The sequence below is a fragment of the Bos mutus genome, chromosome 13, assembly GCF_027580195.1.
Source record: "Bos mutus isolate GX-2022 chromosome 13, NWIPB_WYAK_1.1, whole genome shotgun sequence".
Lineage (NCBI taxonomy): Eukaryota > Metazoa > Chordata > Mammalia > Artiodactyla > Bovidae > Bos > Bos mutus.
In genome coordinates, this window is record NC_091629.1 from 666,791 (window position 1) to 680,772 (window position 13,982).

At 40.1% G+C, this 13,982-nt stretch overlaps 1 protein-coding gene across 2 annotated transcripts in view; it reads right to left on the reverse strand.

The window, feature by feature from the left end:
* CDC123 (cell division cycle 123) overlaps nt 1–13,982 on the reverse strand; it is a 46,248-nt gene that overhangs the window by 7,974 nt on the left and 24,292 nt on the right. For both annotated transcript variants that reach the window (XM_070380881.1, XM_005899122.3), the window contains 4 exons: nt 8,587–8,635; nt 8,148–8,223; nt 6,354–6,476; nt 5,407–5,435 (listed from right to left, as the gene is read on the reverse strand). In XM_070380881.1, coding sequence (XP_070236982.1) covers nt 5,407–5,435; nt 6,354–6,476; nt 8,148–8,223; nt 8,587–8,635 — 277 coding nt within the window. The remainder of the gene's footprint in view (nt 1–5,406; nt 5,436–6,353; nt 6,477–8,147; nt 8,224–8,586; nt 8,636–13,982) is intronic.

A 13,982-nucleotide genomic window follows, 5' to 3' on the forward strand; every position in this document is an offset into this window, starting at 1 on the left:
GAAGTTTGCAAGAGGCAAAGTGCTGACATAAAGGAGCTGGGGAGCCTGTGAAATCCTGCCAGGAAATTAACACCAACACATTTGATCATGGGGGTGTATGTGACATTTACCAGATAAATGTTTCCTTGCAACTTTTATTTTTGCTCCTCTTGACTTTTCTCACTGAGACACTCAGCATAATTGCACCCTTTTGTTGGTAGTTTTTTCTGTAAATATGTAGCAATCATGTCTTGGGCAGACATGCATGTGTAAAATGACAAATGCCTAAGGAGCTAGACTGCTGAGCCAGCATTACTAATATCTAGCATTGTTTCTCATCTGTTTTCAAGGAAAAGTTTAAGAAAGACAAAGCATTTTATTAGGACTGGCTGCAAACTAGAAAGCTCGACGTGGCAAAGAACCACTATGGGAAGTTTCCACCATGCACCATTTGGCCACGTTTCCTGGTTCACACAATCCCTAGCAGCAATCCTGCTGCAATTCCTTCTTGCCACTTGAGTTATATTCTCACTTCGATTTGGTGCCTGCTCCTCCTCGCTTCTCTGACTGTGTGAAATCATGTCCGCCGTCAACCCATTCCTTGGTAGGACAGCAGCTTTGCTTTTTTTGGTGATTACTCAGATGTCTCTAATAAGTTGTATGTTATTTTAACAAAATGAGTATTTTCTAAACTTTGAACCCTTTCAACTTGAATTTTTATAACCAGTAAAATCATCTCATTATCAAAAGAAAAAAGAAAAAAAACTATTGCATCTGTTAGCATCAGAATATTTAGCTCTATAAACTAGAAGTATGCCACACTGTAAAAAAAAGAAAATCACCGCTGTTAGGACTGACAGCTGGCAGAATGTGTTCTGTAGTTTGGAAGCCATCCTCTAGTTTAAAGAAAAACAGACCAGTTGGAATCAGGCATAAAACCATCAAGATGGGGTTTTTACACCCATAACATGTTTTTTATGTCACACCTCAGGAACAAGACATCCTGAGAAACTGTTTTTAGGCAACCTATCAGGTAGGAGTGGTCACACCGACCTTCCTAGTATCTACCAACTGACCTACCCCGGCTACCCCACCATCCACCTAAATGAAACTCTACACATCAAACACCGTGCTACTCATGGGGGCATAAAGGTCAGTAACAGAGAGTCTGCTCCCTGAAAGAGTTCTGTCCAGACCAGGACACGTATACACACGTGTACACCGGTACATGTTCACCACAGCACAAAGCAGAAAAGACTAGAAACAAGCTAAGCATTCATCCACAGGGAAATGATTCATCAAACCATACAGCACATCCACATAATCAAATACCGTGTCCTTTAAGAAACCAGAAAGTTCTCCAAGATACACTGCTTTTAAAAAGTACATAAAGCAAGGTGCAAGTGCTTTATCATATGCTAACCCATGTGTTAGTAAACAAAGCTAGTGGAGGTGATGGAATTCCAGTTGAGCTATTTCAAATCCTAAAAGATGACGCTGTGAAAGTGCTGCACTCAATGTGCCAGCAAATTTGGAAAACTCAGCAGTGGCCTCAGAACTGGAAAAGGTCAGTTTTCATTCCAATCCCAAAGAAAGGCAACGCCAAAGAATGTTCAAACTACGGCACAACTGTACTCATCTCACATGCTAGCAAAGTAATGCTCAAAATTTTCCAAGTCAGGCTTCAACAGTATGTGAACAGTGAACTTCCAGATGTTCAAGCTGGATTTAGAAAAGGCAGAGGAACCAGAGATCAAATTGCCAACATCCGTTGGATCATTGAAAAAGCAAGAGAATTCCAGAAAAACATCTACTTCTGCTTTATCGACTATACCAAAGCCTTTGACTGTGTGGATCAGAACAAACTATGGAAAATTCTTCAAGAGATGGGAATATCACACAGACCACGTTACCTGCCTCCTGAGAAATCTGTATGCAGGTCAAGAAGCAACAGTCAAAACCGAATATGGAACAACAGACTGGTTCCAAATAGGAAAAGGAGTACCTCAAGGCTGTATATTGTCTCCCTGCATAACTTATATGCAGATTACATCATGAAAAATGCTGGGCTGGATGAAGCACAAGCTGGAATCAAGATTGCTGGAAGAAATATCAATAACCTCAGATATGCAGATGACATCACCTTTATGGCAGAAAGTGAAGAGGAACTAAAAAGCCTCTTGATCAAAGTGAAAAAGCTGGCTTAAAACTCAACATTCAAAAAATGAAGATCATGGCATCTAGTCCCATCAGTTCATGGCAAATAGATGGGGAAACAATGGAAACAGTGACAGACTTTATTTTCTTGGGCTCCAAAATCACTGCAGATGGTGACTGCAGCCATGAAATTACAAGAAGCTTGCTCCTTGGAAGAAAAGCTATGACCAACCTAGACAGCATATTAAAAAGCAGATATTACTTTGCCAACAAAGGTCCATCTAGTCAAAGCTGTGGTTTTTCTAGTAGTCACGTATGGGTGTGAGAGTTGGACTATAAAGAAAGCTAAGCGCCAAAGAATTGATGCTTTTGAACTGTGGTGCTGGAGAAGACTCTTGAGAGTCCCTTGGACTGCAAGGAGATTGAACTAGTCCATCCTAAAGGAAATCAGTCCTGAATATTCACTGGAGGGAGTGATGCTGAAACCGAAGCTCCAATACTTTGGCCACCTGATGCAAGAACTGACTCATTGGAAAAGACCCTGATGTTGGGAAAGATTGAAGGCAGGAGGAGAAGGGGACAACAGAGGATGAGAGTTGGATGGCATCCTGACTCAATGGACATGAGTTTGAGCAGGCTCTGTGTGTTGGTGATGGACACAGAAACCTGGCATGCTACAGTCCATGGGGTCATGGAGAATCGGACACGACCAAGTGACTAAACTCAACTGAACTCTTGTGTAAAGAAAGATGGGGAAAAATAAGTATGCTGCTTGTTTTTGCATCAAGAAATACTGGAAGGATACATAAGAAATTAACAATCTAGAATGCAGAGGCGGAAGGGTTAGAATCAGACCTTCCATGTATATTTTCAAAGCAATAGCATTAATAAGCTTAATCTAACGAACGTCAACAGAATACTTTGCACTTTAGATATTGTACTTTCTTTCTCAATCATACATAAAACAGAAGCAAAAAAGTGATTAGGCTGCAGATTCATTCTGAACAATATCAAACACTAGATCATATTTATCCCAAAAAGCAAGAAAGTTAATAACAAGAAAATAACCCAAATCCTTTTTCAAATATCTAAAGTAGTTACTCTAAATTCTAGTTAAGCATTACCATCACTTGTGGAGCTTCTTAAAATACACATTCCAAGGCCTCATCCCAGACCTCCCGCATGGGGGCAGGAACCATGGCTCTGACACGTAGAGCGGTTAGACTCTCAGCACTGAGTCCACCTGTCCAGCAACTGTTCTGACAGACATTCAGGGTCGCCAAGCCCAGACACACTCCACTTGTACTTCAGATCAGAGATCACCATAAAAAGAGTCAGTTTTCTCCCAAGAATAGCCATAAATCCTGCATTCCAGACAGTGTCTGAGACGGTGACTCAAGTGCCATTGATTGAAAGCAAATGAATTTCACATCACGGTCAGCATCTCTTCTCAGAGAGCGTCAGTATGTTTACACTGGCCTGGTTCCCACTTTAAAGGCACGCAACTGCTTTTGGTGCTGTCAGATCACAGCCGTAATTACTTACATTCATGTCCCACTTCACTTAAGACATTCATATAACTGTCTCACCAAGTCACACGTCTGCACTGACCTGCTGGCCCTACTGAACCACAGCAGACCTGGACATGTGCTGGGGAAGTACTGAGACAACCCTGGCAGATCCCGAATGTTCAAATGCCATTAAGGAGAATTGCGTTAGAACATAACGGCTTCAGACTGAACCTCTGTAAAATGGGAAGAAACAGCACATACCCCACAGGGTTGCATGGACTAAGGGAGACAATGAATTAAATAAGAGTCAAGCTCTTCTGAGCTGCACATTCAGGACAATGGGCTCAGTTTCCTCCCTCACTGATTTGATCCACGCCAATCCTGGAATGCTTTAGTCTCGAAGATAAGCTCCTTGATGGTCTCGAGATCACCTGGATGGAAGCTGCTTGTTAGAAGCACAGCATCTAACACCCGACAGGCTCTGGATAAACCGTGGTCTGTGAGTGACTGGACGTGGCTGGCATTTGGCTGTTAGAAGCTGAGACTGGCCCTCAGGTTCCTGTCCGCTCCACCCTGCCAGCTCCCCATCCTTTCTCTAAGGTTTGCTTCCAACTCTGCCAAGTAGCATCCCTCTTCTGTACCACATACCAATTTATAAGTCCTCTTTCCTTCTCTTTTTTAATAGCTTTTTAATAGCTCTCTTTTTAATAGCTCCTCTTTCTAATTCTTAACAGATGCCATCAACCTTCAAGACAGGTGAAAACAGAGTAAGTGATACCTTTGGCTTGAAAGAGGTGATTGAATGGTTAACAGTTACCTTGGGTCATGAACACATGGGCCCCATCCTTTTGTCCAAGAAATGACTGAAAGGTATCACAAGCATCACTACGATTAGGTGATACAAGTGTGGAGAGGGAAGGAGAAAAATTTGAGCGACGCTGAGGAAATATATGGGTCACATATTTAGAAAACACACCTGCTGTCCTCTTAAGAGCTAAGTTGTTAAAGCACTGTCACAGGACACCTAGTGACACAAATTTCTCTGAATTGATTGCATGTCTTGATAGTGAAATCTCTGCTGCAGGATTTATTAGGTCCGGTTTTTGCTATTTATTACAGAAGTTTCCATCTTTAAGATTACAAAATAAATACAAACTACTCAATTCCTCATCTTCATGAAAGAAAGTCAAAGTGTTAGTCACTCAGTTTTGTCTGACTCCTTGCGACCCCATGGACTACAGCCTATCAAACTCCTCTGTCCATGGGATTCTCCAGGCAAGAATACCAGAGTGGGTTGCCATTTCCTTCTCCAGGGGGTCTTCCCAACCCAGGGATTGAACCAAGGTCTCCTGCATTGCAGGCAGATTCTTTACTGTCTGAGCCACCAGACTCAAATCATGCTAAGGGCCTTTCAGGTAACCGAAAATAATTATCTAAATAGCCAATGACAAGTTCCTGGCCACACTGAAGAGTGAAAACTGAACTGTTTTAAGCAGGCCCAGACTCCCGATGAAAGAGGAAAGGAGGGGGACACAGGGTGGCCTTGGCCATCTGTTAAATGAGTAACTCCTGAACTTGTGACACGTAATGATGGGAGATATCATGTCTCCTAGTGTTAAGGATATTTCAAGGGGACAGTCTTGACCACTGTGAATTTCAGTCACCTTAGTTGTCTTGGGAAAAGACTTTTTGAGCAGTGAGTGCTTCACATAGAGAATGACTATGTATTTAGAGTATATCAAATATCAAGTTTACTTACCCTACTGTCTCTGTATATATCAAATACAACTGCAAAGGATAAAAAATTCAGAGTTAGTAATGAACTACTATTTGCATGATCAAAGCCTCCTTTTGATAATTAAAATGCATTTTATTATCAGTTACTCAAACAGCAGAATATATTTAGCTTTGAGGACTTCATGCTTCTGCCTCTCAAAACTTCAAACATAAAAAGGCATCCTGCAATGTTTTACTTAATGTAATTTTGCTTTCCTTTTCTCTGTCCTCAGCCATAATCCCTTATATTTAAAAATTCAAAAACATAAATGAATAAAAATTCAAACCAAACACCAACACTGTCTCAACCAATTCACCATTAGAGACAGGTGATCTGTCACAGTGAAAGGAGACCACTTACTATCTGATGGAGAATAAAATAGGGAAAACCTGCATTACGAAAGCACAAAATCTAAGCATGCTCAGGGCACAAGTCATCCTTTTTAAAGTCAAATCTGCCACAGGTACCAGGCTTGGCAAGTAGAAAAACGTCAACCAGGGCAGATATAATCTGACAACGCATGAATACTCTGTCTCATACCCAATATACTTTCAGTTCTTTAAAACACAAGTGATTACTTTGCAACTGGTGCTATCTGATCACTCAAATTAAAAAAATCTAGAAAGGTAGATCAGTCAACTAGCTAATTTAGTCCTAATAACAGAAGCGTTTGGTTCTCTGTAGACAGACACTTTGAAATGTGTAGAAAATATCTCAAATGACAGGACAGAGAAATTGTCTCAGTCTTAAAAAGGGATTCTGGTTAAAAAAGGTAAAATTAACATACAAACCCATCAGTACGATCATAATATAGTAAAATGCTTAAAAACAGAGTGCTTCGAATGCAGTTTTAAAATATACACCACCATGAAATGAGGTCCAATAACATTATGCATTTCATTTCACTAGGTCAATAAAAAGATACTCACAATCTTCATCTAAGAATTTATACTGTATGTGTTTCTTGAAAAAATCTTGTATGCATCTGCAAATCTCTTCTTTTTGTTTAGAAATATGATCATAGTATTGTGTGTAGTCCCTCTGAGAAATACCTGATGAGAAAATATTTTATATTCTGTTATTACACAATATTCTTTCCAAAAACACCAAAATGTGATTTTAAACCTCTTTTTTAGGGAACCATTAAAGTAGATCAGAAGACCAATCAGATGAATGGAATCACACAATAGTCAGCATTTTATATAAAGCTTATCAGCTGTAAAGGTTCCTAAGGCCAGGTGAGCCCTAAAATTCCATAGTGCCATGCTTACTTCAGAAACGGCAGTTATTTTTATTTAGTACAATGGGAAGAATTCAAGGTTATAAAAACGTTTACTATGTAAAAAGTGAAAGAAGCGATTTTAAACCTACCCACATAGTCTAACTGCTTCTTCTTTGATTTTTCCAATGGCCTCTCTAAAAACTGGCCTTCTTTTCACTTTCTTTGGGAAAATGTGAAACAGCCCTCACCACGTCTTCCATTTTCATACTGCATCTCACAGAAGCATCTAGAAGCAGCATTTTCCTTGTTCATACATGCTGTCCTTCCTTCACAAGCTTCATGTTTCAAATCATGGAAAAGTAAACATTCCTTTCCTCAGAGTAACTTGCTGACATTATTCAAAACACACTAAAGGGAGCATTCTAAGAACTCCTTCAATCGCTGTAGGACTACGAGAAAGTTCTCTACTCTGATGAAACGCCTCCAGCTAAGTACCTCTTCCTTAGCTGCACTTAGGATTTTGGTGTTTCCTTCAGGGATACATAATGATACATTAAATCCAAACACACCCAGGGTTAAGTTAAACATGGACATCTCATTCGATAAATAAATAGTGTGGATCTGATTTTGTTCAAATCACACTCTTCGTGGTTGAAGGTCAATTTTACCTCATGGAAAATGTGCTTAGACAAAATAAGGGCAAATTAGCTTCAATATTTAACTTGAATAGATCACAGCAGATAAAATGATAGCCTGAGAGCAAAGAAAATGGGTGGCTTTTACAGTAATGCCCTTCTTTGTTCGCATGTTTTCTCTTCCTAGGATAATAAACACTGCTTCAATAATATAAGTAAAGGTTCAAAAACTGGGCTTTTTACGACGATTAAAATCAGCCATGTACTGTGAGTAGCACTTAGGCCAGCCCCAGAGAGAAAGCAGGTACACGTATCCTAAGTGGGATCAGCACAGGCCACTGCTTTCACTGCTGGAATCCAGACAGACATGATTCATCGAGACTGTCTTCTGTGGAAACAGAATCTGGCCCAAGGACCCTTGTCAACACAGCATTCCAGACAGTCAGTGCCCATTGGCTAGAGGCAACATCTGAGATAAAAACTGATTGCTACCCTTGACTTGGAGAAGGCAATGGCACCCCATTCCAGTACTCTTGCCTGGAAAATCCCATGGTCGGAGGAGCCTGGTGGGCTGCAGTCCATGGGGTCGCTAAGAGTCGGACAAGACTGAGCGACTTCTCTTTCACTTTTCACTTTCATGCCTTGGAGAAGGAAATGGCAACCCACTCCAGTGTTCTTGCCTGGAGAATCCCAGGGACGGGGGAGCCTGCTGGGCTGCTGTTTATGGGGTCACACAGAGTCGGACACGACTGAAGTGACTTAGCATAGCATAGCATACCCTTGACTTAATTACTAAGCAATCTATTTCCATCAAATGCTTGTCTTTTAATAATTAAAAGGTTTAAAAGAAAGAAAGAAAACCTCACCAATAAGCTTATTTTCCTTGACAAAACATCGGAACTCGGCCCCAGGAATTAATTCACACCATTTTCGAAGAACAAGCTGCAAACAAAGGAGACACGTAACACAACAGGGTGAAAAGAGAGGATATTCACCAGGCTGATACACTACTTCACGTGCAGGCTGCGTCTTAACAGCTGCCGTGATCAAGGGTCTGTTTTTTAAAGAAGGCATAAAACATTCTTGACATGAGATGTAGAGAAGAGAGCTATGATCTATTAGTCTAACAGAACTGTTAAAACTCTTCATGACAAAACACATCTTTATCATTTATTTATCATTTTGGGAGTTCTGACATAACATACAACTCAAAAGGTGATGAAGTCACATCGTATTACTGCTGGGCCATAAGTTACCCTATAATTCATATCAATTTTATCAAGATTTTAAAGAAAAGATTCTTACCTCATATTCCATACATGGATCTGGAGAATCATCGGTACAATGAATAAATCTTTGAGGGGAAAGAAAGGCAATTAAATCTTTATTTTATGGTGTCACTTTATGCAAACATATTATTTATACTTAAAGGGAGAGGAAGGTTTTACGAAAAACATGAATTAGGAGATTAATTCAAATTCAATGAACATTTATAAAGCACCATTCAATGTCAGGCATTAGCCTAAGCACCCTGAATTGTTATTTCATTTGTCCTCAAAACCACCATATGCGCTACTATAATCTCTGCTTTTCTGTTAAAAAAAAAAAAAAAGGAAAAAGCTAAAACCCAGAAAAGAACACACTGAGTGACCAAGCCAGGACCGTGGCGCAAACTAACTGCTGACTCCAAATGAGGGTGTGACGGCGCTGTGTTTTATTTCTCATTGTCTTCTTTGCCACATTAACTAGAACCAGAACCTAGTTCTCTGCTGATATTAACTCTGCCACCTAAAGCCACGCAACATTCATCTAATCCTTTTCCAACATCCCATGTAAAAAGCATTCCTCCATTAAATATATCGCTTCTTTCTCTAAAAACCCTCAGTTTCATGGACAATTTTTTATATTCTTTATTAAATGCCCACCTACGCCAGGGGCGGGTAACGTACTAGAAACATTAAAATGAGGTGAGTCCCTTGTCCTTTAGGAGGTTAGTCCGGTGAGGAGAACCTAACAAGTAGACCAAGAATCTCAAAACTCAGGCTTTAGGATATCCCAGTGGCAGTGCTGCAGAGAGCCTGGGGGGAAGGGATGTTTACCAAGTTAGTTGCTAAGTCATGTCTGACTCTTTGTTACCTCATGAACTGTAGCTGGCCAGGTTCCTCTATCCACGGGATTTCCCAGGCAAGAATACTGCAGCTGAGTTGTCATTTCCTTCTCCAGGGCATCTTCCCAAGCCAGGGACCAAACCCGCATTTCTTGCATCGGCAGGCGGATTCTTTACAACTGAGCCGACTGGAAAGCCCTTCAGTTCAGTTCAGCTCAGTTGCACAGTCATGTCCGACTCTTTGCGACCCCATGAATCGCACAGCACACCAGGCCTCCCTGTCCATCACCAACTCCCAGAGTTTACCCAGACTCACGTCCATCGAGTCAGTGATGCCATCCAGCCATCTCATCCTCTGTCGTCCCCTTCTCCTCCTGCCCCCAATCCCTCCCAGCATCAGAGTCTTTTCCAATGAGTCAACTCTTCGCATGAGGTGGCCAAAGGACTGGAGTTTCAGCTTTAGCATCATTCCTTCCAAAGAACACCCAGGGCTGATCTCCTTCAGTATGGACTGGTTGGATCTCCTTGCAGTTCAAGGGACTCTCAAGAGTCTTCTCCAACACCACAGTTCAAAAGCATCAATTCTTCGGCACTCGGCCTTCTTCACAGTCCAACTCTCACATCCATACATGACCACAGGAAAAACCATAGCCTGGACTAAACGAAACGTAATGTCTCTGCTTTTGAATATGCTGTCTGGGTTGGTCATAACTTTTCTTCCAAGGAGTAAGCGTCTTTTAATTTCATGGCTGAAGTCACCATCTGCAGTGATTTTGGAGCCCCCCCAAAAAAAGTCTGACACTGTTTCCACTGTTTCCCCATCTATTTCCCATGAAGTGATGGGACTGGATGCCATGACCTTCGTTTTCTGAATGTTGAGCTTTAAGCCAACTTTTTCACTCTCCTCTTTCACTTTCATCAAGAGGCTTTTTAGTTCCTCTTCACTTTCTTCCATAAGGGTGGTGTCATATGCACATCTGAGGTTATTGATATTTCTCCCGGCAATCTTGACTCCAGCTCCAGCTTGTGTTTCTTCCAGTCCAGCGTTTCTCATGATGTACTCTGCATATAAGTTAAATAAGCAGGGTGACAATATACAGCCTTGATGTACTCCTTTTCCTATTTGGAACCAGTCTGTTGTTCCATGTCCAGTTCTAACTGTTGCTTCCTGACCTGCATACAAATTTCTCAAGAGGCAGATCAGATGGTCTGGTACTCTCATCTCTTTCAGAATTTTCAAGTTTATTGTTACCCACACAGTCAAAGGCTTTGGCATAATCAATAAAGCAGAAATAGATGTTTTTCTGGAACTCTCTTGCTTTTTCAATGATCCAGAGGATGTTGGCAATTTGATCTCTGGTTCCTCTGCCTTTTCTAAAACTAGTTTGAACATCAGGAAGTTCATGGATCATGTATTGCTGAAGCCTGACTTAGAGAATTTTCAGCATTACTTTACTAGCGTGTGAGATGAGTGCAATTGTGCCGTAGTTTGAGCATTCTTTGGCATTGCCTTTCTTTGGGATTGGAATGAAAACTGACCTTTTCCAGTCCTGTGGCCACTGCTGAGTTTTCCAAATTTGCTGGCATATTGAATGCAGCACTTTCACAGCATCATCTTCCAGGATTTGAAATAGCTCAACTGGAATTCCATCACCTCCACTAGCTTTGTTCATAGTGATGCTTTCTAAGGCCCACTTGACTTCATATTCCAGGATGTCTGGCTCTAGGTCAGTGATCACACCATCGTGATTATCTGGGTCGTGAAGATCTTTTTTGTACAGTTATTCTGTGTATTCTTGCCATCTCTTCTTAATATCTTCTGCTTCTGCTAGGTCCATACCATTTCTGTCCTTTATCAAGCCCATCTTTGCATGAAATGTTCCCTTGGTATCTCTAATTTTCCTTAAGAGATCTCTAGTCTTTCCCATTCTGCTGCTTTCCTCTATTTCTTTGCATTGATTGCTGAAGAAGGCTTTCTTATCTCTTCTTGCTGTTCTTTGGAACTCTGCATTCAGATGTTTGTATCTTTCCTTTTCTCCTTTGCTTTTCGCTTCTCTTCTTTTCACAGCTATTTGTAAGGCCTCCCCAGACAGCCATTTTGCTTTTTTGCATTTCTTTTCCATGGGGATGGTCTTGGTCTTGGTCTTAGAAAGCCCTTACTACCATTTTAATTGTCCTAAAAATTGTTATTATTTATTTATTTAGCTGTGCCAGGTCTTAGAATTGCAGCATGTGGGATCTTTCACTTGAAGCAAGCAGAATCTTTAGTTGTGGCATATGACCTCTTAGCTGTGGCATGTGGGATCTAGTTTCCTGATCAGGGATCAAATCTGGGCCCCCTGCATTGGGGGTGCAGAGTCTTAGCCACCGTACCACCAGGGAAATCCTACCATTTTAATTTCTGAAATGTGATTTTAACCATGTTAATGGTTTTTATAAGTCTAATAACAGAGAATAGTACTTAATACATTACTTTATAAAGAACAGGTAGGATTAAGGTTCTCTAAGGTGGCTCAGAAGGTAAAAATCTGCCTGCAATGTGGGAAACCCAGGTTTGACCCCTAGGTTGGGAAGATCCCCTGGAGAAGGGAATGGCAACCCACTCCAGTATTCTTGCCTGGATTCCATGGACAGAGAGGAACCTGGTAGGCCACAGTTCACGGGGTCACAAAGAGTTGGACATGACTGAGTTACTAACACACACACATACAAATTAAGGTTCTATAATATACCTGTTTTTAAAATTCTACAAGAAAACCAAAAGGAACACTTCCAAAATACAAGTCTTCATTATCTAAATTTTTTAATGCTTCTATTTTCCTACAAATATTGATTTCAACCTTTGGTTACTCCTCATTTGTTACTTTAAAATAAGTTAACATTTCAATACAAGTTTGCATCCTACAATCCTGTAACATTATTTTTTAACTGGTGATTGGTTTAACATTTAACATTATTTAAAAACCTTGACTAGTTTCAGAAGGTAAACATGAGAACATATGTTTGCATCAGATTACTGTACAAGGCTTTTTCTTATTAAGATGATTAACCAGATGGCCAAGTACAATTTCTGAAAGGAGAAGTAAGTGTGCAGCCATCTAATTTAAGACCGAATGTGAAGGTCAGCAATAACATTTTCAGGAGCTCATATGAAAAACGGTAAAAAATATTGCTTATGAATATCTAAATTCCTTTTATATTCTGGAAGAAGTAGGTGTAAAAAGTAAAAATCCATTAAGATGGAGTATTAGCAACACCTGAATGTTTACAATCCTTACATAAATTATCAATCTAAAAATTACAGGTCCCAATGAAAAAAGGAAAAGAAACAAATCCTTAAATCAAGCAAGGCTGCTTACTACACTGAGACTCCTAGAAGAAACAATACAAACAGAAATACAGAAGAAACAATACTAGCATCAGTATCCTAACAAAAACAATAAAATATCTTCAATCATACCAAATATAAAAATATCTGTATTATTCCCTTAATTAACTAAACCAAGAACATAGATGATCCAAAAACTTGCATCTATAATACAGGGGAAAAAAACCCTGATTCTCTCATTTCCAAAAATAAGTTTCATATTAAAAAAAAAAAAAAAAGGAGGACCCCAGAAATAACAGCAAGTCACTGATTCAAGGAAAGCAAGTTACAGAGAAAAAACATTGAATTGTTCAATCTACTTTAGCTTTTGTCTCTATGAACATAATTTAAAAGTCATGGTAAGAACTAGTGTAAATTCTCAAATCCCAACTCAGTATATAATGTAAAATTATATAACATGTTATAAATTTGTGAGCAAAAGCCAAGAAATATGTCATATACCTAACACTTCCACTGTGTTAACCAATACATGTAAATAACACTTGGAAAATTTGTCTGAATTATGAAAAAACATGAAATCATTTGTGACCACTTTGGAATCTGGGCACCTGTTACAGAGTTCCTCAAGTTAGACCTGAAATGAGTCTGGGTCCAGACAGATCAGGGTCCCACATAAAGGAGAAACAATCCAGGCACGTGTTCTACTTTCTTCTCCACCCACCAGCACTCAGGCCCTCAGAGAAAGAACTGATGAAACAAGCTTCCTGTCGAGAAATCTGCTGACAGTTCTACTGCTGTTTCTCTACAAAATTTGCCTTTGCTCTCCGGTTGTTTTTAAGAACTCCTTTTGTCTCTAGTGCTCTGCAGTTACACTAGTCAAATGCTGTGAGTTCTCTAGAGCAGGCCAGTCAATGTGGCAGGAAGGAAGGAAAGAGAAATCATACAATCAGTGAACCGGGAGAAGAGTAACTGTGTGAACTGACTCTAGACAACTCAGGTATTGACTAAATCCACTGGCTGAGATCAAAATTTGATTATTTTCATAAGAGAAGACATCATCACTAAAGTTTTATGGGTGGCAGTACACAAAATCACGAATACTTTAAAGTGGAAGTCCACCTAGCGATTTTACTAGGGCACAATCCTCCTTCGTAAGCTTCCCTAAAACACCGGAAGATTACAACGTTATACGTCGCAGAAAACAACCCTTGAATGTCAGGAAAAAAAATTATGCCAAGGGTAGAAATAAAAGAGAAAAACGTAGCA